This window comes from Eubalaena glacialis, chromosome 11 (genome assembly GCF_028564815.1).
Source record: "Eubalaena glacialis isolate mEubGla1 chromosome 11, mEubGla1.1.hap2.+ XY, whole genome shotgun sequence".
Taxonomy (NCBI): domain Eukaryota; kingdom Metazoa; phylum Chordata; class Mammalia; order Artiodactyla; family Balaenidae; genus Eubalaena; species Eubalaena glacialis.
Window position 1 is genome coordinate 95,936,440 of NC_083726.1, and position 22,863 is coordinate 95,959,302.

The 22,863-nt window shown below is 33.3% G+C and overlaps 1 protein-coding gene across 2 annotated transcripts in view; it reads left to right on the forward strand.

Annotated features, from left to right (window-relative positions):
* The window catches only part of KRAS (KRAS proto-oncogene, GTPase), a 38,398-nt gene that overhangs the window by 10,654 nt on the left and 4,881 nt on the right, over window positions 1-22,863 (forward strand). For both annotated transcript variants that reach the window (XM_061204770.1, XM_061204771.1), the window contains exons 3-4: window positions 10,246-10,424; window positions 11,389-11,548. In XM_061204770.1, coding sequence (XP_061060753.1) covers window positions 10,246-10,424; window positions 11,389-11,548 — 339 coding nt within the window. The remainder of the gene's footprint in view (window positions 1-10,245; window positions 10,425-11,388; window positions 11,549-22,863) is intronic.

A 22,863-nucleotide genomic window follows, 5' to 3' on the forward strand; every position in this document is an offset into this window, starting at 1 on the left:
TATTTGACATCTACCGTAAGTAAGGTTTCTCTCTTTTCTCTTCCCTCTCCTTATTTATTTGGTTTGTCTTATTTGTATCCATACAGACTCAAGGATTCGTTTTTCATTTGATGTGTTAAAGTCTATTCTTGTCATTATTGATTTTGGTGCTCAAATATATATTTGATTTGGCCAGTGGACTCCCTTTCGAGCTGGCCTCTGTATCTTTTTGACACATCCCCATCAGTTTTTGAGCTCTTTCTTACTTTCTGGCACAGTGTATTCCAGGTTCCCTTTGTTCTTTCCCTGTCCCTACCCTGGATTCAGCCATTTGTCCAGAGAGCCCTAATTCCTTTTACTAGGGAATGATATTTAGAAATTAAGTCCTGGATGTTAGGTGGTGTTGCTACTGGAGTGTCACTGCTTCTAGACCCTTTTCAACAGACAGAGCTAAGCAGTAGATTTTATTTAAAAATCATGAGTTCATTCTTCCTCCATGTTTTCTTTCTCCCATGATGAGAACACTGGTTCTACCTTGTATAAGTTTTAATGTTAAACATTAGACAGCTATTGAATTAAAAATGATAATGTCAGTCAACACAGATTGAATAATTTAACATTAGGTTAGCTTTTTTATTTGTGGAATTGGGATTAAATATTTTTCTCCATTGAGAAAAGTAGGGATCCTTTTCATTTTCAAAGTATTCTTAAACCATTTAGGAAAAGATTGAGCTATTTGGCTACATAAAGACGAAAACACCTTTAACAAAAATCCAAGACAGATGGAAACCTGGGAGAACTACTTGCATCATCTATCAATCAGGAAGCTCTCCTGTATTTGAATTAGAGAAAAGCAAACATCCAAACAGGGGAAAAAAGGCATATAAATAGCCAACCTATCCACGCTCACACAAAAAGTGCTATCGAAACATATTAAAAGATACTTCATTAATGTAGAAATGCAAGTTCAAACAATAAATAACATCTTTTATTTTCATGTTGGCCAAGATTAAAATGATAACAGGCCTGGAAAGGTATGGAAAATGTGTACTCTTTATGCTGTAGTGAGAGTATACCTTCTTATAAACTTTCTGGAGGTCATCAGTTTGGCAGTATGTATCAAAATGGAAACTACATGTCCTTTGACCAATTGATTCCACTTACAGAAATTTATCTGAAAGGTTCAGTTGGATAAGTGTTTAAGATGTGTACTCAGGAGTGTTATTGCAGTGTTGTTTATAATTTTTAAAAGTGGAAATAATCTACACTTCTACCAGTAGGGAAGAGGTGAGGTAAGTTATGGTATCTTTGTACAAATTATATTATACAGTTGTCACAAAGGATTAGGTAGATCTATGGGTACTGACATTGAAAAACTGTCCATTATGTAAGAGAAGCTGTATCGTAGCACTTTGTGTAGAGTATGAGCCTGTTTATTTAAAAACAATGTGAATATGTACTAAAATATGGTAGGACATATGCCAAACTCTGTAGTGTTTTTGTTTTTTTAAAAATGAGCATATACTGTTTGAGAGGGAAAAATAAATCCTAATTTTTGAGGGAGAAAAGTCACTAGAGTATTAGATACCATCAGATTACTTCATATTTACTTTCTTCCCCCCTTTTTAAAACCTCAACGAATTGGATAATACAGATGTATTACAGATAAAGAGGTACAGTTAAAGGAATTGGTATTAGGCCAATTAAAGAACAGCTGAGAGATATAATAATTCAAAATATGAAAATTATATTGACATCTGTAATTATTAAGATTGGATCCATGATTGATCCAGCCTCACATTCTGACCTTGGCATCAAGTGATGATTTGTGGGAGAATGCCACATGACTTCAACAGGTTACAGATGTAGGCTTATAATATCCTTATTTTCAAAATCTGTTATGCAAATTTTCCTTGAGTTTATTCAGATTTTATCTCTTGGACATAGTACACATTTTATTCTCTCTAGTCCTAAGCTAAGATTCAACATTCTTATAATTTCAAATGTCCATTATTTAGTAAAGAAGTCTTTGTTTTCTTTATCCTTACTTCTAATGAATGTCTTAACCAAAAATTCTGTCATGAGACAGAAGGTGTTAAGCTCTTTTAACACCCTTGCTCCCTAATCAATACAGAAATCCTTCATAAACCTCAGAGTTTTAGCTCTTTTTCCCTGGAGCTTGTCCAGCTCCATTATATTTATTTTGAAATACAGTGAGTGGTTTTGGAAAAAGTCCAAATGTAGATGTCCAGTGATTTTTATAAGGGCAAGATAACTGCTGTTGCTATACAGTTCCTAGTAGCCAGTGGCCTGCCCCCTACCTTTTGGGCCTATAATAGCATGTACAATGTAAAATATGAAATAATACAGTTAACTTTTTAGAGCACTTTCTCATGGTCTTTAATCCTAACCTGTATACAAAGTCCTCTGCATTATTATTTACCCACTTTTACAGCAAAAGAAACAATAGCTTAGAGTAGACTAGAGATTAAGTAGTGTGCCCATACTCACACTGCAAGTAAGTGGAGTTCTGCAGGTGACATAGATTGAAGACTCAGGAGTGTATCTTTAGCCTAGACTTCGGCCCTGAGCATCAGCCCTGTATATCAAAGCTGCCTACAGGTCACAGCACCAGAGCAACCCACGAACATACGGAATTCAACATGCCCCAAATTGAACTCATCTTTTCCTCTCCCCTTCCCATTATGTTCTCATCTCTAAACAATAAGCTCTGCCATTAAAAAAAAATCGAGATATAATTCACATAACATAAAATTCATCCTCTAAAGTATACAGTTAGGTGGTTTTTAGTATATTCACAAAGTTATACAACCATCACCCCGTCTAATTCTGTCACATTTTTATCACCCCATACCAATTAGCAGTCACTCCCCAATCCCTTCTCCTGCCAGCCCCTGGCAACCATTAATCTGCTTTCTGTCTCTGTGGATTTGCCTGTTCTGAATATTTCATGTAATTGAAATCATACAATATGTGGCCTTTTGTGTCTGGCTTCTTTCATGTAGGATAATATTTTCAAGGTTCATCTATGTTGTCACATGTTTCAATACTTCATTCCTTTTTATGGCTGAATAATATTCTCTTGTATGGATATTTGTTTATGTATTCATCAGTTGATGGGCATTTGGATTGTTTCCTCTTTTTGGCCGTTTTGAATGATGCTGCTGTAAACATTGCTGTAAGTGATGTATGAAGGTTGTTCTGTCAATTTTACCCGTTAAGTATTTCTCAAAACTGTTTAATCTTCTCCATCTTACTGCTTTTGCTGCCTTAGTTCAGGTTCTGTCATTTCTTTTATTATTTTATTTTTGGCTGCGTGGGATCTTCCTTGCTGCGCGTGGGCTTTCTCTAGTTGTGGCGAGCGGGGGCTGCTCTTCGTTGTAGTGCGTGGGCTTCTCATTGCGGTGGCCTCTCTTGTCACGGAGCATGGGCTCTAGGTGCGCGGGCTTCAGTAGTTGTGGCACATGGGCTCAGTAGTTGTGGCTCGCGGGCTCTAGAGCGCAGGCTCAGTAGTTGTGGCGCACAGGCTTAGTGGCTCCGAGGCATGTGGGATCTTCCCGGACCAGGGATCGAACCCATGTCCCCTGCATTGGCAGGCGAGTTCTTAACCACTGCGCCACCAGGGCCAGGTTCTGTAATTTCTTGTAAAAGTTTCCTAAACTCATCTCCCAGCCTCCAGTCTGGTCTCATTTGTCATAATAATGCTAACAGTGGACATTGTTGATCTGATCCTCCCTCCTACTTAAAAATCTTTTAGTGATTTAGTGTAAGATGAAGTTCAGAACTTCTAAAGATGGCATATTAGACCCTCCATAAGCTGGCCTCTGCTTGATGGTGCAGTTTCACTTCTACTTACCTATAATCCCTCTAAGCTAAAATTGTGTTGAACTTCTTGGTTCCATGTATTCAACTTGCTGTTTCCTGTTTTTGTGCATTCTCTTTGCTCCTTCCTGCCTGGAGTGGCCCTCCTGTCTTTCTTAATTCATACAAGCAAAGTTGATGCCTTCTCCTGTTTGTCACCATTGTACTTTGTTCTCCATAAGGTGTTGCATTTATTTCATTGTGTTTAAATTACTTGTTTACATTCATATCTCTTCCACCAGACCTAGCTCTTTGAGGTCAGAAACTATAATGCCTGGCACAGTATATGACATTCAGAAGATTTTTACTAAGTGTTCCTGTGATGCAAGGGAGAATGGAGTAGGTAGGTGGGAATGAACTAACAAATAAGCCTGTGCTTATATATCCCCAATTCCTTGTTTCTTTCCTATTATAATTCTAACATACCAGGCTATTGTACATGTTTTTAGCTGTCTTTGAGAACTAGCTGTGTACAACAACTTTTGATGGGTTATAACCAATAGTGTAACACATCATTCTATGATAGATTCACATAATCTTTTAGAAGAGTAACAAAATATTTGAGCATTAAGAGGGTAAAAGTGAGTTTCTCGTTTTTTCCTATAGGTGTTATTTAGCAGTACACGAAAAATACTTAGAATAACACATTAAGAAAATCTTACAAACATTTCAAAAGTAAATCCTCAAATAATACTTCAGCTGACATTTCCAGCAGTCCTATTCATATTTACAAGAGCATCTGATGGAATCAGCAGCATGAAGATGGAGATTAAATGGGATAAGGCTTGTAATATGCTTATCACAGTATCCAACATATAAATAAGGGCTCAGTAAATGTTGGCTGTCATAATTACTATTAATAGTAATATGGTTACTTTTAGTAAAAGTTACTAATTTCTTTAGTTTTTTTTTTTTTTTTTTAACTATACTATGTCTTCCCATGACAGGGTTAACTTTAACTGCCTGAGTTGGAAAACTAAATTGAATATGTTGAAATATGAACATACTGAGTAACTTGGTTACTGTTAATTATAATAGAAAAATGACAAAGTGATGTCCTGGTCAGTGAGTGTATCTCATTCTTGAAAGATATAGTCTTAACCTGCAAAGTCCTCTATTGGGTCTGCAGATGAGTTTCTGTACATAAAACAACACTTGAAGGCATGTTAATAAATTGGAAAACACTTTAAAAAAATTAAGCCAGTACAAAAAAGACAAAAATTCCAAACAGGTAATGGGAATAAATATGAAAAAGAAAAACTATGTAACATTACTAGTCCTCAAAGAAATAGATATTAAAACAATAGGATTTTTGGTCTAACAAGCTGACAAAAATGAAACCTATTGTTGAGTGAGTGGTGATGGAATGGGTACACCCTTAATGCCTTATGGAAAAGTAATACCATGAGTGTCATGTGCGCCCCAAACCAGGTTTTCCCTATCTTAACATTCTGCCACATTTGCTTTAGATCCTTTTTTCTTTTTCAAGATATAAAACTTAATACAGTTAAAGGCCTCCATGTTCTCTGTAATCTTACTCTCTTCCCTCCCCCAAAATGTTTAAAAATCTATATATTTTGTTTATATTTTGACATTAATAGTAATTAAAATTTTTAATATTATATAAAACTTGCTTGAATACATTTATTAAAATACTCTTAATGTATAATTTTAAAATTTACAGCTTCATTGTTTTAATATAATTTATGATATCTTAAACTTGTGTTTATTTTTACAGTGTCTGCATATATTTACATTGAATGGGTTTATTCATTTCTTCAACAGACAGTACTGATTACCTGCTGTGTTTAAGACTGACACACAGGGTGCATAGTGGTGAGCAAAACAGATGTGAGCCCTACCATCATGGAGTTTAAAGCCAAGTGGGGGGTATAGACTTGAACAATTACACATAAATACATAGTTACAAATTATAATAGGATCACCAGCTGCTATGTGGAGAATAGACTGTAGGAGTAACAACAACTGCTAGGAAGCAGTTGCAGGAGATTGCATGAGACAATCACATTGGACTAGGGTGAGGGTGGTGAGTGCTTGGATTTGGAGTATGTTTTGAAAATAGATAAACAGCATAAGATTGTGGGTATTAAATGCCTATGTAATTTTTTTTTTATGGTATGATGATTTAGGATGCCATATTAAGTATATCTCCATTTTAGCTGTCGTTTTAAAAAAATAAACCATATTTTCTTAGCATCTCTTACCAGAAGTGGCATTACTGTGTCAAAGGCTATGAACATTGGTATGGCTCTTGATAAGTACTGTACTTGCTTTCCAAAAGGATTGTACCTGTTACTGTATCACCAGAAATGCTTGACTTCTATGTTTAACTTTTGCCAGCATAGTGTATTTCACTTAGAAAAGTTTTTTTTTTCTTTCTCTCTTTTTTTTTTTTCCTACTACTTCAGTAAATTAAAAAAATAGTACTTTAGTTGGGAGTAAGGGGAAATCTATGGAATAACTTTCCTTTATTTAATATTTTATTATGTTGAGTTAGTTTTTAAGTGGCTTTCTTTTATCCTAGTTTCCAAAGGATGTTAGTAACCTTTGTATCTGATCTAAAAGTTTATTCTGTTTGAAAGGCTGGAAATAATACTAATGAAAAATGTAAAGTCTTGATTCTTTTCTTGCTCTGTCTTTAACTGGTTTCATTGTGGAATTTATGTGGTTTTAAACTGGTTAGGCTTTGATAACCTGTACTTTCTCAATTGTGATTTTTTTTTTAAATATAAAAGGAATAATATGTGTTGAGAGTACTTTAGATTTGTGATAAGGTATTTTATTAGCTTAGAGCAGGGGTTGGCAAAATGTAAAGGGTCAATTGGGTCTTTGTCACATAATCTTTGTTGTTGTTTTTTGTTGTTGTTTTTTTAAACAACCATTTAAAAACTGTTCTTGGCTCATAGACCATACGAAAACAGGTGGGCAGGACTTGGCCTGTGGGCCACAGTTTGCTGTACCCTTATTTAGGCTCTCATGTTGGGAAAGATTCTACATTGATGCATACATTTTTTTCTACTTCCATATACTTTTTTTCTTATGGCTAAACAAAATCTTTAGTATTTACATATCATTTTTGTTGTGCTTGCTGTCTGTCATTTCTTTTCAGATCAGATCTCGCCATTTAACACTTTTGTTCTTAAGTTTTTACCAAGTTGCACTGCCTTTTTATATAGCTCAGCGACTAATTATGCTTCTAAGGATGACTGTAGTTAAAATTAACTTGGGGGCTTCCCTGGTGGCGCAATGGTTAAGAATCCGCCTGCCAATGCAGGGGACATGGGTTCGAGCCCTGGTCCGGGAAGATCCCACATGCCGTGGAGCAACTAAGCCCGTGCACCACAACTGCTGAGCCTGCGCTCTAGAGCCCGCGAGCCACAACTACTGAAGCCCACGCGCCTGGAGCCCGTGCTCCACAACAAGAGAAGCCACCACAGTGAGAAGCGTGTGCACTGCAACGAAGAGCAGCCCCTGCTCGCTGTAACTAGAGAAAGCCCGTGCGCAGCAACGGAGACCCAGTACAGCCAAAAATAAATAAATAAAATAAGTAAATTTATTTTAAAAAAAAGAAATGCAAATAAATAAATAAATTAATTAATTAATTAAATAAAATAAACTTGGGAAATACTGAATTTTAAACCTAAACCTGTTATTTGTAATCAGCAGATTCTTCCTCATTGTTTATAGGCAGGTTGTGGATTACTTTTTTTCAATAACAGAATGTGACTCAGAATTTTGCTTTCAGTATCTTTGGGGTTTAGAAGGGAAAAGATAATAGGAATGAATAGGGACTGCTTTCCCAGTTTCTCAGTCCCTTTGATGGAGTGTTCATCATGGGAACATGCTATGAAATGCATGCAGAAACTAATAATATTTCACATTATATACTTTTGAAACACAAAGTGTTTGAAAATTTTGTAAGTGGGAGTTCACTGAGGTATACATCTTAGAGGCGATATCTGTGGGCACGTGCATAATCCTCCAGCCACACCTTAGGTATAGATTTGTGTGGCTCCGGAAACTATAGTCTTTAATTTCATTGTTGATAGAAAATTTTAAAGATTAAAGAAACCATTAACCGTAAGGTTAACTTCAGCTAGTACTGGTAAGTGAAGAATGCGAGGTGACAGCTCAATAGGTGAGGAAAAGTCTTTGGTCTGTTTCACATGTGCCGTAGCCACACCTGGGTAATGAATGGATTGACTCCAAGAAACTGCACTTTGCTCTGAATTCCTGCTCTTTCATTCTACTCCAAAAACAATGGTTTTCAATTTATAATATACAGGAGTTCTTTCAAGGATCAATAGTTAATTAAAGGAATAGGCTAAAATAAAATGTCAACCAAATGTTCACATCTTTAGTCAAGAGCTTCTTGTTTAGAAAATTAAATATCCATCCTTTTTTTTCTGACTATTGAGATAATTGGTTTTTATTATAGAAAATTTGGAAAATACAGTTTACTTTAAATGATAAGTGCGAGATCATTCTAATATGGTAATCTTTCACACTTTTTAAACTTAAAAGGCAAAGAAATACATTTAAAATAATACCTATTACCACAAAAAAGGGTAAGCAAGAGATCAATTATTTCATAGATTAATTACCTCCATCAGAGACATACCCTTTGTTAACATTTTGATGTACATACCACGAGTTTTTTAATATATGTACAGATACATTTATACAGATGTGTAGAGATATTTTATTGGGATCATGCTACATGTGTATCTTTGTATTCTCCTTATGCTGTGAACATTTTTCAAACCCTTTACCAAAAACATGATTTTCAGTGACCACTTTTTTAATGATAGATTGGTCTGTGAAGTAATTCATGAACTAAGGGTGGAACAATAAGAAACAGTGTCCTTGGGCTTATACTTTATACCCATTATTAGCCCTGCCTCTCTCTGACTCCATGACTTCACCTTGCACCAGCCCTTTTCCTTATTTTTTGAAGCCTATTTTGGCAGAGAGTGTGTGAAATCTTTTAGGCATGAGTATTAATCAAAAATCAGAGGAAAATCAGATTTTCATTTCAAGATTCTGTTATGTCACCTACCTTCTTTCCTTTACGCCATCTTGGAGTTGCGTGGTCTCTAAGATATCCATCTCTTTCTCCTTCAACCACTCCCTCTCTTTTTACTAGCGGTCTCACAGAATTTGCAGACAGAACAATCATTCTCTTTAGCATTATCATAGTATCTATCTGGCTGTTAAATATTGTTCCCAGGACTGCAGAAATGGATTAAATAAGGGCATTAAAATTCTCAGAATTGACCGTTCTCTTATGTATTCCTTTGACTATAAATAAAATAGATACATGACAGTTATTTGTAAGTTGCTTGATTTTTCTTGCCACCTAAATCATCCAGAATAATAAGAGTTGGTAGAGCTATCCCATTTTGTAAAAATTATTTTCCTTTACAGAGAATTTGGGTCTTTTTGTTATTAATCTGTGCACTTGCATTGTTGAATCTCTGTGTAACACCTTTTTTTAAAAAAAAACCTTCTTTTAAACTGTGGTAAGATACACATAAAATTTACCATTGCCATTTTTAAGTGTACAGTTTAGTGGCATTAAGTAAATTCACAATATTGGACAACCATTAGCTCTGTCTGTTTCCAGAACTTTTTCATCATCCCAAACTGAAACTGTGTCCATTAAACAACAGTTCTCCAACTCCCCTCTCCTCAGCCCCAGGTAACCGCTATTTTATTTTTTGTCTCAGTGACTTTACCTATTCTAGGTATCTCAGTATAAGTGGAATCACAGAATGTTTGTCTTGTTGTGTCAGACTTATTTCACTTAGCATAATGTTTTCAAGGTTCATCCATGTTGTGGACTGTATCATAATTTCATTCTTTTTTATGGCTGAACAATATTCTACTGCGTGTGTGCGTGCCCCCCCCCCTTTTTGTTTATCCATTCATCTGTTTAATGAACACTTGGGTTGCTTCTACATTTTAGCTATTAAAAATAATGCGTCTACGACCATTGGCATACAAGTGTCTGAGTTTCTGCTTTCGGTTCTTTTGTTTATATACCTCGGAATGGAATTGCTGGATCCAGTTTCCTCTGCACCCTCACTGGCACTTGTTATTTTCCTTTTTTTAAAAAAATAGTCACCCTAATGGGTGTGAAGTGGTACCTCATTGTGGTTTTGATTTGCAATTCCTGAATGATGTTGAGCATCTTTTCATGTGCTTATTGGCCATTTGTGTATTTTCTTTGGAGACCTGTCTATTCATGTACTTTGCCCACTTTTGAATTGGGTTGTTTTTTTGTTCTTAAGTTGTGTCTAACACCTTTTTAGAAGTAAAAGGTGCACCATAATAACCCAGACTGTGTTTCTCCCTTCTCAGGATTCCTACAGAAAACAAGTAGTAATTGATGGAGAAACCTGTCTCTTGGATATTCTCGACACAGCAGGTCAAGAGGAGTACAGTGCAATGAGGGACCAGTACATGAGGACTGGGGAGGGCTTTCTTTGTGTATTTGCCATAAATAATACTAAATCATTTGAAGATATTCACCATTATAGGTGGGTTTAAGTTGAATAAAGTTGACATTGAGGAGTAATTGTATCTTCCATTTATTGAGTCTTTGCTAACTGCCATGCACAAATTTGCACAAATTATCTAATTTAAATTTTAAAATAATTTTTGTTAGGAAATATCCCTGATTTACAAGTGAAATTCTTAAGGATTAGAGCAGTTGAGCAACTTGTTCCAGATCACATAGTAGTAGTGCTAGAACTGAAAGGGAGGCCTGTTTGAGAAACAAGGCTTTAAGCTAGATCCATCATAAAAATGAAAACCATGAACAAAAATGTGAAAAGGTTAATTGAGATGGCGCCACTCAAATAGCCTTAAAAATCTGTATAGTGTAGAATTTCTTGGAATCAGATAAATGTTGGCCTTAGATAATTAAGGAAAAAACACAACTCTGAAGTTATAAGATTGAAGAATTAGAGCAATACAGTTTTTAAAGAATCTCGACAAATTTGTATAGTAGCGACTACTTTTATTAAAATGTTCATATAGAAATCAAAATCTTTCCACTTGGTGCTCTCTTTTTTAAGAATGAAGGTAAAGCATTATGTTAATGTTGTAATTCCTATTTTTATAAAAACATTCTATATGTGTACATTTAACAACGTATATAGTATATGTTTCTAAGATTATAATTTTAAAAATTAGGCATAGCACTTTTTTGGACTAGAATTTTTCAATATTTCTGTTTTATTGTGACCTACCTGCATATGAACCTACTAGATTGTAGTTTTACTATATTTCTAGGTATTTGATCTTTTAAGAGACATAGAAGTTCTCTGTTTAGGATAGAGAAAAATAACTAGGAGGAGGAGAAAGGAAAATTTGGTGTGATTGGAACTAGGAATTACATTAAAAGTCTTTTAACCATATTTTATGAGACAAAGTTATGAATAGTTTTTGAAAGATTTTTGTTACGAATTCCTCTGATGTAACTTTTTTTTTCCTCCCCAGAGAACAAATAAAAAGAGTTAAAGACTCTGAAGATGTACCTATGGTTCTAGTAGGAAATAAATGTGATTTGCCTTCTAGAACAGTAGACACAAAACAGGCTCAGGACTTAGCAAGAAGTTATGGAATTCCTTTTATTGAAACATCTGCAAAGACAAGACAGGCAAGTAAAATTGTAATAAATACAACTCTGTTCTCTCAAACTATATCAAGTGATTTTAATCATTAATCACTATTTACTAATATATATTCTAATAATGTCATTTTGGGAGCAGGAAGGCATGAATATTAATAAATGTACATACCTGATAGCATAACTTTCATATCAGTTGATGTAATTTATCAATTTTCTTCCATTATAGTAAAATAGGAAATATAACAATATTTACTTGGTAAATGTTCTCTTAAGGATATGAGAGGGCAGCACTTCTTATTCCAGTGTCCATGGTATTATCTTTGGCTTTGGCTTTTTTCTATGTTGAACAGTTCAGCACATGTTATAGTCAGGATTCGAGAAACGTGGGAATTTTTTTTTTACTGTTTTATTTATAAAGTCAAAGAACAGGGAAACAAATTTTGAGTTTCCTATTTTAGAAGTGCTTTTAAGAGTATTATGTCATATGTTTCTAGATTAAATTTTGTTGTATTTGAAGAATTTTACTTAGGTAGAATTTTTTTTTAAAGGATATATTTTTCAGGAAAGTTTTTATTAAAGCAAGAGAATATTTAGAAAGTAAATAGAAATTCTCAGTTATTCATTTACTGTGTTCTGAGAAAAAAATAACACCAGATTGATCCTGAATTTTGTTTCAGAAACTATCTTTATTTTAAAAGTAACTTTTTCTCTAAGTAAAATAAAATAATTGATATTATTTAGCCTATTTGTATGAAATAAGTGTTTAACATATAGAAAAAATGAATTCCTAGAAAGGAAAATATAAGGTTATGATGGAATATTAATATGTTTCATACAAGATGAACATTTGTTTGGGGCCTTGTCTGGTTATTTGTACCTATGAGCCCAGAAAACCAATTTCATGGAATTTAACTTTATAATGCTAGAAGTTAAGAAGAGTGATGAAAAACTTATTACATGGTTAAGCTTATAAAAACACCTTCTAGACCTTTCACTGAATTTTGTGAAGGGGTAAAAATTTAAAAGTAATTCAGCTAGTATATATGTCTATTTCCCTAGTGGAAGATCATACATACCACTTTCTAGTTGTACAAATTTGGTACACAGTGAAAAAAATCAATGAATTCTATTTTAAGTCTTCGTTTTGGGATTAAAAGCTGAATTAGAATAGTTTTTGACCATAATACAGATTATCTTATTCTAAAACCTGATTTATAAGTTAAAGAAATACTTGGTGTATACATTACTTCACTTTACTTTGGAGGAATTAAGATTTCATTCATATCATTTCCAGGTCCCAAAGACTGGAAAGAGGTTTGGTTTTTGTCTTCTTTGTGTTGGTCTTCTCTGACCATACTCCTTGATTTCCCTTGGGAGGTACTCAGACAACGTGATTATAATACTATAACTTTTTTTCCCATTTTTGTATGAAACATTTTCAGATATAAAATTGAAGGAATTTTATTGAAAACATTTGCAAACCTACTACCTAGATTACACTATTAACAGTTTATTAACTTGCATTAGTTGTAACTTTTAAAGTATACATTTTAGACTAGTTACACTGTACAAAGAAAAGAAAAACTCTAAGACTTTGCCTGATGTTGTAAAGGGTTGCAAATAAAGCAGTGCTTCTCATACTTTAATATGCACAAGAATCAACTGGGCTTCTTACTCAAATCCAGATTCTAATTCTGAATTAGAATTAGGGTCTAGGTTGGAACCTGTGATTCTGCATTTTTAGCAAGCTCTCGGGTGATGCTGACTTTGGTACATGGACCACATTTGGAGTAGAAAGGTAATAAAGGACAGTAAGAGGAAGAAGTCTTGTTATTCCTGCAGTGTTGCCCTCCACTCTCATTTGATAAGAGCCTAAAATAATAGCTCTGTCTTCTTTCCTTGTTGTATGGTTACTATCTCAGAAGTATTGTTGATTCTTAAGTGTTTGACATTAATGCTTTAATATACCACAGCATTCATAACTAATCAGAAAACTACCTAGTTTCCTTTTAAAGTAGATTTTTAGGTTTTATACTGGTTTTGGGGGGGGCGGTTGGGGGGTGTCGGGTAGGGAAGGGGATGTAGTGTGTGTGATACCAAGTGGATTAACCTAAATTTGCTTTGTAGGCATTTTTATGGATCATCCAGAAAAAATATACAGTGATATAATACAAAGGAATACTTGTACTTTATATCTTAACCTTCTAGCACTCAGCTTTTCTTATATTTATGTCCTGTTTTGTTGATATCGTTATGTAATTTATGTTGCTAAACTATAACTTAGATATTTAGTTTCCTAGATACTTGATTTCTCTTTATTACATGGACTTGTTGATTTGCCTTTCAAAAGTTTATTCATCTTTCTCTGTTGAAATTAATTTGATATTTGCATGCTTTTAGAAGACTTTAAAGAATTATTCCAAGTAACTGAGAAAATGAAATATGTAAATTTTCATAAATTTTAATTTACATCTCCAGTTTTTGTGAAAATTTGAAGCCCTGTTTTCTGCAGTGTTTTGTTACTCATCTGCTATTATTTATTTATTATTTGAACAAAATGAATATGCATATCCTTGTTGTATTTTATCAGCAGCTACTCGCTTCATGCCCTAAGTTTTGGTCTTGAGCATGAACCTAAAACACAAACAACAAAAATTATATTCAAGTTAGCAGGAACAGGACATTCATTTAGAACTTTCATAGATATACGTCAGGGGCTGGCAAACTTTTTCTGCAAAGGGCCAGATGATAAATATTTTAGGCTTTGTGGGCCACAGGTGCTATCAGTTGCATTTTTTTTTTTCTTACAACCCTTTAAAAATGCAAAAATCACTCAGCTTGTGGGCAGTACAAAAATATAGGCTGTGGCTGCATTGGGTTTGTGGGTTGTAGTGTGCTGACCAAGTTGTAGTGTGCTGACCGTTGATTCTCTGGGGAACTGTATTCTTTGGCTAGACACAAGAAGTTAGGTCAGACTTTCAACTTAAATTTTACAAGCTAACATTAGGAATTTTAAAGTAAAATTTATGTATTCTGTGAAAGAGAAAGAGGAGTTTTACTCTAGTCTTTTTAAAGGTAAGGGTTGTAGGCTATATATTTTACCAACTTAATTACTTTCTTATTTTAAAAAGCCCATTTTATGGCTAGAATACAGTGAATTATATTTTTAACTATCATTTTAGTCCACATCTGAAAGGCCAAAGTAGTTTTTATTTTCTGCAAGTATGCTGTATGTGGTCCCTGTGTTCCTAGTGTATAAAGGCTGCTACCTAGGTCACATTTATCTGGGCAGTTAGTAATTGACATATTTTTCTGGCCTCTTTGGGCAGTGTATGGCAGTGTTTGCAAAGGCTGTTGAAACCAAAACGTTGATACCGTGGTAATCAGCTGTGTGTTTTCCAGTCTGCTAAAATCAAAAGTGGGGATCATTCAGTAAAGCAGATGACAAAAGCAGAATTCTCTGAGTATCTGCTACTCCTGATTCAGCTTTTTTGCTTTCTGGAGGTCTCAAGTTGAGCATAATGTGAAAATTTGTTTTACAAACTTAAAAATGTTGAGTGATTAATTTTCCGGGTTTTGTTAATTTCTAGATACTTAAATTTAGTTGTTAGAAGACCTCCATTAAAGAAAGCTTATCATCGAATTGTTTTAACAAAGCAAACCAAACAAAAAAACTTTATGTGCCATATTTCTGTTTAATAATAGTTGGTTTCTGTACATAAGATCAATAATTTGAACTTTGCTTTTTATGAGTTAAAACTAGACAAAACAAGTACTGAGCACCTGCTGTGCACCAATGCATAGTATAGCCTCCCAAGTAGTAGTATTGCTGCATTTCAGTAGTTCCTGAGGTGGGCTGTTGTTTGGCAAGGTTTCTTTCCAATTCAGTGATGCAAAGTTGCTTTTTAGAATACATCTTGTTCCTCCCACTCCTCTCCCCCAAGAAGGGCTAGTATTCTTGCATCTCTCTATAGTTAGGGTATTTGAGGTGTTATTTATTTCCTTGAAAGAGCTTTTGCAGATAATAAACTATTCAACTAGAACAAGTACTTGTTTAAAATTAAATCGCTTAGTGAAAGCATTATAGGCACCGGGATACAGAATGATGCTGTTAACAGTTCTTTCTCCTGTATTGAAGTGCTCTATTTCCATAGTCTCACAGTACGTTTTCAGATAATGGCTGAGCTCCTGGTTTAAAAAAATTTACAAATGTGTCTTTAAAAACTTACTTTAAAATTTACATATATAAACACATGCACTGTTGTTCTTACATGCACTTTTGTTTCAGTTGTTCTTAAAGTTTAATAAGTGACATCTGAAAATGAGTATATGTGGCAACAAGCTATATGCCCAAGAATAAATCATTGCGTGCCAGTTAAGACCTTAGCAACTAGCCAACAGTAGGTATTAAACATCTGTTTCGGCTGTACTTAATCTTTTAAAATTACCTACAAATTTTGGAATATGAAACCAGTGTTCTGTGCCAGTGGTTTAAGGTATATACAAGGATCAATAATGTTCTCTTCATGTCCGTATGACTTTAAAGCATATTAACAAGAAATAAGTAATTAAGTCTGAGAAAATATGGTAAATAACAGATTCTTTAAAATCTAATTTAAATTTTCTATTAGTTAAAATGAGAAATGAAAAAAGTCACTCTGGAATAACTCTCAGTGTTGTTAATTATCTTAGCCTCCGAGGTCCTGATACTGAATTCTTGGTGGTGGGTAGTAATCTCTTCTTTTTAATTACTGGCTTCCAATTCTCTCTCTGCATTGCGGGAAACAAAAATCATATATTCTGATATTGGTGATGGGGATGTGCACACTTAAAAAGTAGACACGTTCAAACTAATTTTAGAAATAAGTTACAATCAAAATTTGCTTCTGCTAAATTAGTAGAGGACAAAACCCTGTTTTTTCCTCCATCGTAGTATATTTCAGTACTTCTGCATTGACCTTATAACTTTTTTTTAAACAGGAATAAAAGTTTTTATTCTTAAAAAATATGAGCTTTACCTGGTTTGTTTTATTTATATATACATATGTTTTAAATTTCTTGCATTGATTTTCAAATTGAAAGAGAATCATTTGTGAAAATATCTTAAATGCCAGCTCATGCTTTATATTTTACATGCTTTACTAGAGTTATTTTAGTGCCTTAAATTATTTATCTAATTTAATAATGAGAATTTCTAATATGTAATTTTTAAGGACTTATGAGTAAAAACAAACCATCTCCTCTTAAGAATTACTGATAAATATAAAATATTACAAATTTTATATATGGGTACAAAGTGGCTATCTCATTTAAAGTACCAACATATTTAATGATTTTAAAAAATAGTTGGAATTTTTATTTTGTAGTTGGTTTAGCTAGCTAGTCGATTAAATTGATTTCATTAAAAATATAAGATATTCAGATTTTCTTGGGCTATAATGACTTTTGTATTAGTTGAGTAGAAATACATCACAAGTTGGTATAAGTAACTTGAGACGTACATTTTAATATATAATCAACATATTATTTAAATCCCTACTGCTTAACTGAAACTTAATTTTTTATGAATTTTAAATTAAAGTTTTACTTTAAAGGTAAATTACTGAGTTCCACTGAAGCAGTTCTTAACATATTCTTGAGATTTATAAAAATTAATATACCCTCAAGAATTGACGTGCCCTTTTTTTTTCTTAACTATTATAAGCAGTGGATGTGTACATGCTAAAATTAAGCCTTAGCTGTTGGTTTACTTAAGTTAATACTTAAATGGCTGATTCTCTGTGCCTGATTGAATTTAAAACTACATATCATACTTTTGATACCTATTAACTTTTTAGGAACTGAGTCCATTTTGTTACATTTGGTTCGTAGAAATACTGATGTTAACAATCTCAGAGAGTTAAAATATGCCAATTCCCATAGTGACTAATTCATTCTTAAGATTGAAAGAACAGAATAAGCTTAAAATTAAAGGTGCGGTAAAATACACTACTAACATATTTTTTAAACACATCTTCCTTTTAGAAGAATGGAACACACATACCATATCTTTTAAGTTAATTTGTATCACATACAGATTAATGTTTATGTGCATTTCTCTTTTAGATGTTAAGTTCCTACTTTGGTGGTTATGTTTTTCTGGACAAACTAACAGTACAGTTATCTAAACATTTTGTCCTCTTGGCTACTGCCTAATTTCCTAGACTGGAAAAGACATTAAAAACTTCATTGATCTCTATATGGCCATATGATTGTGTTTGTTGTCACAGCTTTCTTACCATAGCCTTAAGCAGGAGAAGCCCCCTTTGCCCCTTTAGAGTATGTAAACTAGAGTAGAAGATATGAAGCCAGTATAGTTGGATATTGTTCTCAAAATTATTTTTAAGACGTGTAATAAGGATACAAAATGCACTGCTACTATTTTGTGTTTAAACAATTAAAAATATTTTCATTTTATGGTAAACAGCCCTCATTTAGCATTTTTATTTAAATAGTATAGTTCTCCATTCACAAAAGTCCCAGTCTCAGTTCCAGTTTGGGTCCTAGAAATTGACTGGACAAGTTGTAATTGAAGATAGAACCCAAGATTCCAGTCGCTTGATGCAACTATATTTTGAGGTGTTTTGTGTGTGTGTTTAAACAAAGTTTAAATGTCCCTTTTGTACCATTTTTCTCCTCACTCCCCACTTAGAGCTGGGGTACAGAAATCACTTGTTTTCCCTAAGTCAAATAATTTAAATCTAACTTCAGTTTAGGCTTTGATTAATTCCATGACTAGCAAACCAAAATGACTGCATTATTAATACACAGGTACTAATAATACATGTACTTAGGTTTTTCATAATCTCTCCTAACTCCTAATTTAAATTAAAAAAAAAAATTCTAATCCCATTACAAAACAAAACTGACTTCAAAGAACAAACCAGGATTTAAGCCCATATTTTAAAATTGAATCCCCCATTTTATTCAAACAATCTGATGTCTGTTTAAAAAAAAGAAATTCTCAAGTAAAGCTCATAATTCCAAATTTCTTGCACATGGCTGTCCCAATAAATTACTATTACCAATGAAACAGACTTTAAAGAAGTTGTGTTTTACAATGCAGAGAGTGGAGGATGCTTTTTATACATTGGTGAGAGAGATCCGACAATACAGATTGAAAAAAATCAGCAAAGAAGAAAAGACTCCTGGCTGTGTGAAAATTAAAAAATGCATTGTAATGTAATCTGGTAAGTTCAGCATATTAATTTCGGCAGAAAGCAGATGTCTTTCACAGGTAACAAAGTAGCAACCGCTTTAGAACTACCTAGGTGTGGGATTCTAATTTGAAGTATTAAATAAGAAACTTGTAGTTTGTTTCCACAATTAATACATTTATTTATTTATTTATTTGTATTTCTCATTTTATTTTTTTAATTACACTTATTTTTAATCTAATGGGTATAATTATAATAGAGATGGTTTTGAGGGCTATAGACTACTCTGCATTTGTCATAGAGTCTAGAGAGAAAAAATCTGAGGAACTATACAAAGGAGGAGTAAGTCGAATGGCCCAGAAGGTGGGAAAGGGTCACTCTTACAAGTGCGTGTTTTCTTTTGGACATTCCACAAGCAAATACTTGTTCTGTCTGTGCTCTCTTAACTTAGTGGCATCAACATCACTTTTTTACCCAGATGAGAAACCTGGAGTGATGGGATGATTCCTAAATCCCTCTTTTTCACACCCATTTGGAGGCAACCACAAATTCCTATTATGGTACATTCTAACTTTTATCACATCATTAGTTCAGGCCCCTATCATTTCTTGCTGGGACTATTGTAACCTCTTACTTGGTTTACCTGTTGCTGCCTTCATTCACAGTGCAAAGAGAGAGATACTTAAAAGAAATGTCATTTTCTTATCTTTAAATCTAGTTACTGACTTCCTGTTACCTACAGAATAAAATCTCAAGTTTCGTAGCATATATATGGCTCTTAACACTTTCCTTCCCCTCTAGCCTTTGGCTTTATCTCTTAAAAACTCCTTGTCTGAAATTTTTTTGTCCTTATGTAAATCAACACCATGTTATTTCTTACCTTCCCTTGCGTCTTGGCTGTTGCTCTTGTTTGGAATGCCAGTGTTCTTATCCCCTAGTCTTACTAGTTAACACACTTTCATGACTGTCTCATCTCTTGTTCTCTAAGAATCTTTCTTTGAAAACCATTAGACTGGGCATAATGCACTTCTTGTGTATTCCCAGTTTACTGCTCTTAACTGTTACACACTTAACCATGTTAAATTGAAATAACCGCTTCTGTGTTTGTCCTGTATGGTAAGAATCTTAGAGAGCCAGAATCATATATTTTTAATCTTTGCATGTCCATGGCCTAACGAGGTTCCTGGCACACAGTAGCTGCCCAGTTGGATTTACTGAGTGGAATTTCTCCACTTCCTTTCTAAACCAACCAACATTAAATTTGGTCTTGCTTAGAAAATATTTCACTCAATAGGTGCCAGAAAGTTCATGCCAGAGCTTAAGATTTTGATGCATATTATTTGTAACATATAATGCTCTGTGAGAACATGAAATAAAATTGTAGGATATCATTTATTGTGCTGATTAAACTAAAGGGTTGGTATTCTTTACTATATGAGTTGAAGGTATGAAATAATGTATCTCCCCAAAATATAAAATATACTTCTGAATAGTAGACTAAGTTCCAAAAGATATTATGTAGTATACTAATGAACTAAACTCAGAAGAAGAAACAAAGCAAAATTAATGATTGGCATTAATTTTTATTGAGATTTATAAACTCTTAATATTTTTTGAGTATCATTGTATAAAGCAGTATTTAATTTAGAAGTTGTGATAAAACTTAACATTGCAATGCAATTTGAAAAGTAAAACTTCTAAAATAACAGTAGCCATGACCAGAGTTAAGTGATAGTCTTCTTTTCTTTTCTCCCATTGTCTTACTATTAGATGATTTTTACAGTAGAACTATTTAGAATAAAATAAGTTTTATGCTTTAATTTTTATTTAAAACAAAGGTGAAAGCATATACTTTTTAAAATTTCATATTGTGCAAACTATATTTCAGTGGCTGTGTAGTCTGAATGTCAAATTGTTGGGCATGATGAATTAAATCCTTATTTTTTCAGTGATCATGAATAGCATTTATATAAGAAAAAAGTGTACTTGGTAATATTCAAAATTTTAAATATTTTTACAAAATTAATTTGACAATGATAAATATATGCAAATTAGTTTTTCTTAGTCCTAAAATGATGGGTTTAAACAAAATAATTACTGGTACCCTATTTTGTCTTTTAAATGTGTATGTAAGAATGTAAAAAGGGTATTCACTACCCTGTTTTGATCAATTTTAACATTTTACTAATCATTGAAATTATTAAGATTATATAGAAAGGAGAGTTCAGTGCAACATGAACTAAAAGTATGTGTCGGAATCTTAGAAGAAGGTAATGTTATCAAATTCTGCCTTCATTGTCTCCTAAATACTTATATATTGTTTTCACCTTAGGATGTGTCTTCTCTATATCCATCTCATGGTTTTTCATTTTATCTGCTTCAGCATTTTTGTATCATTGACGTTTTTCTTCATTATAAAAACAGTGGAAACGGAGTAGACTACATAAGGATGTGTGATCAAAGGGAATTTGTGAAGGGTAGGGGAGTTGGAGTAGATCCTCTCTTAAGATTCCATCCCATTCTAAGAGGTTATGGTTAGAAATTAGTCAAGGTTGGTATTATTTATAATAATAAAATAATTATTATTTATTATATCACTGGAAGTTTTTTGCTCTTTATGTGTTCAGAAGGTTAGCATGAAGGTTTATATACATTAAGCCTTGATTGTATTGCTGATAAACTGTCTTACCACTTTTTCTCTCTCCTTTGGGTGAAACAGAAGTGTATGTTACATCAGTAATGATATCAGAAAGTGGGGAACATCAGTGAGTGCAGTTTGGGGGCTTTACTGGGGACTTTTATTCGCTAGTATTCAAATCAATAATGCTGGTTTTTATCCCACTACTATTGTTTAAATGTGAGCAAGCCTCTCATTCCCACTCTGTGTTTAATTCTTTAAAAATATTGGTAATACTTTTCTAAACTTTAGATCTGTTGTGAAAATTAGTTAAATGTAACTTGAATGAAAATGCCCGAATTAATTTAGTTATTATTTTGAAATAGTAATTGTAGAAGATCTTAGTAATGCATAAAGGAAAAATCATATCGCTGTTAAATTTTCAATTATTTTCAAGATAATATAACTTAATGAATGTGTTTATATTAATATTCAGCAGAGGTGGTTAAAATGAGTAAAAAGCCAGTTTTCATTGTTCTTAAAGTGGCTTGATTTATACTTTATTTGTTGTGTATTTGTTCCTAAGACTCCCTCTAGTGTCTAGGTTTGAAAACATCAGTAGGTTAACAGGCTTTTGTTGACAGTTACTAATCAGTTAAACAGATATTAAAATACATAGAGGATCATATGTTTTCTTTAATTCTTTATTTTGTTTTTATATTTAATTTGCTTTTTAATAGGGGTAGGACAAGAATTGACTTATGTATAGATCTTGTATAATTCAGGATTGCAGTGTTAAAATCTACTGTCCTGCTACCAGTTTCAAAGTCCCATTTTTCATGTTCTGTATGAATGATTAGGTTGAAAATTATTCTGACTTGAAATCACTTTCAACCATTACTGATTTGGATACCTTGCTTTTGATCACAGCTGAATGTAGGCCAAAATGACCAAATGGAAATTTCTTTGAAGATACACAGCATTTGACTTTATATGTCAAATATTAATATATGACTTTATATTAAGTATTTTGAATACTTAATATACTAAACAGAAACTTAAAAAAATAATGAATTAAAAAAAATCTCCAAATCAGCGGGCTCTACCACCATTTAAATGATTTAGCTCATTTCTCCACAAATAGAGGCATTAAATTTTTCAAAGTATTGTGTCCTGTGTTGTGGTCACTTTCTTTACTTGTTTTTAATTTTTTTTTTTTTTTGGCCGCGCCGCGCAGCATGTGGGATCTTAGTTCCCCTACCAGGGATTGAACCCGCGTCCCCTGCAATGGAAGCGCAGTCTTAACCACTGGACCGCCAGGGAAGTCCCCTGTTGTGGTCACTTTAAATTTCCTTCTCATATCATAAGTATATGAACTGAAACTAATGCCTTTAGAAAACTGAAAGTATAATCTAATACTGTATACTTCATGGTAGTTCTTTAAATCTAATGGATTTAAATAAGTATTGAACCAGAGCTCAAATGCAGTGAATATTTATGAAATTAGTATATACTTGCATGGCTTATAT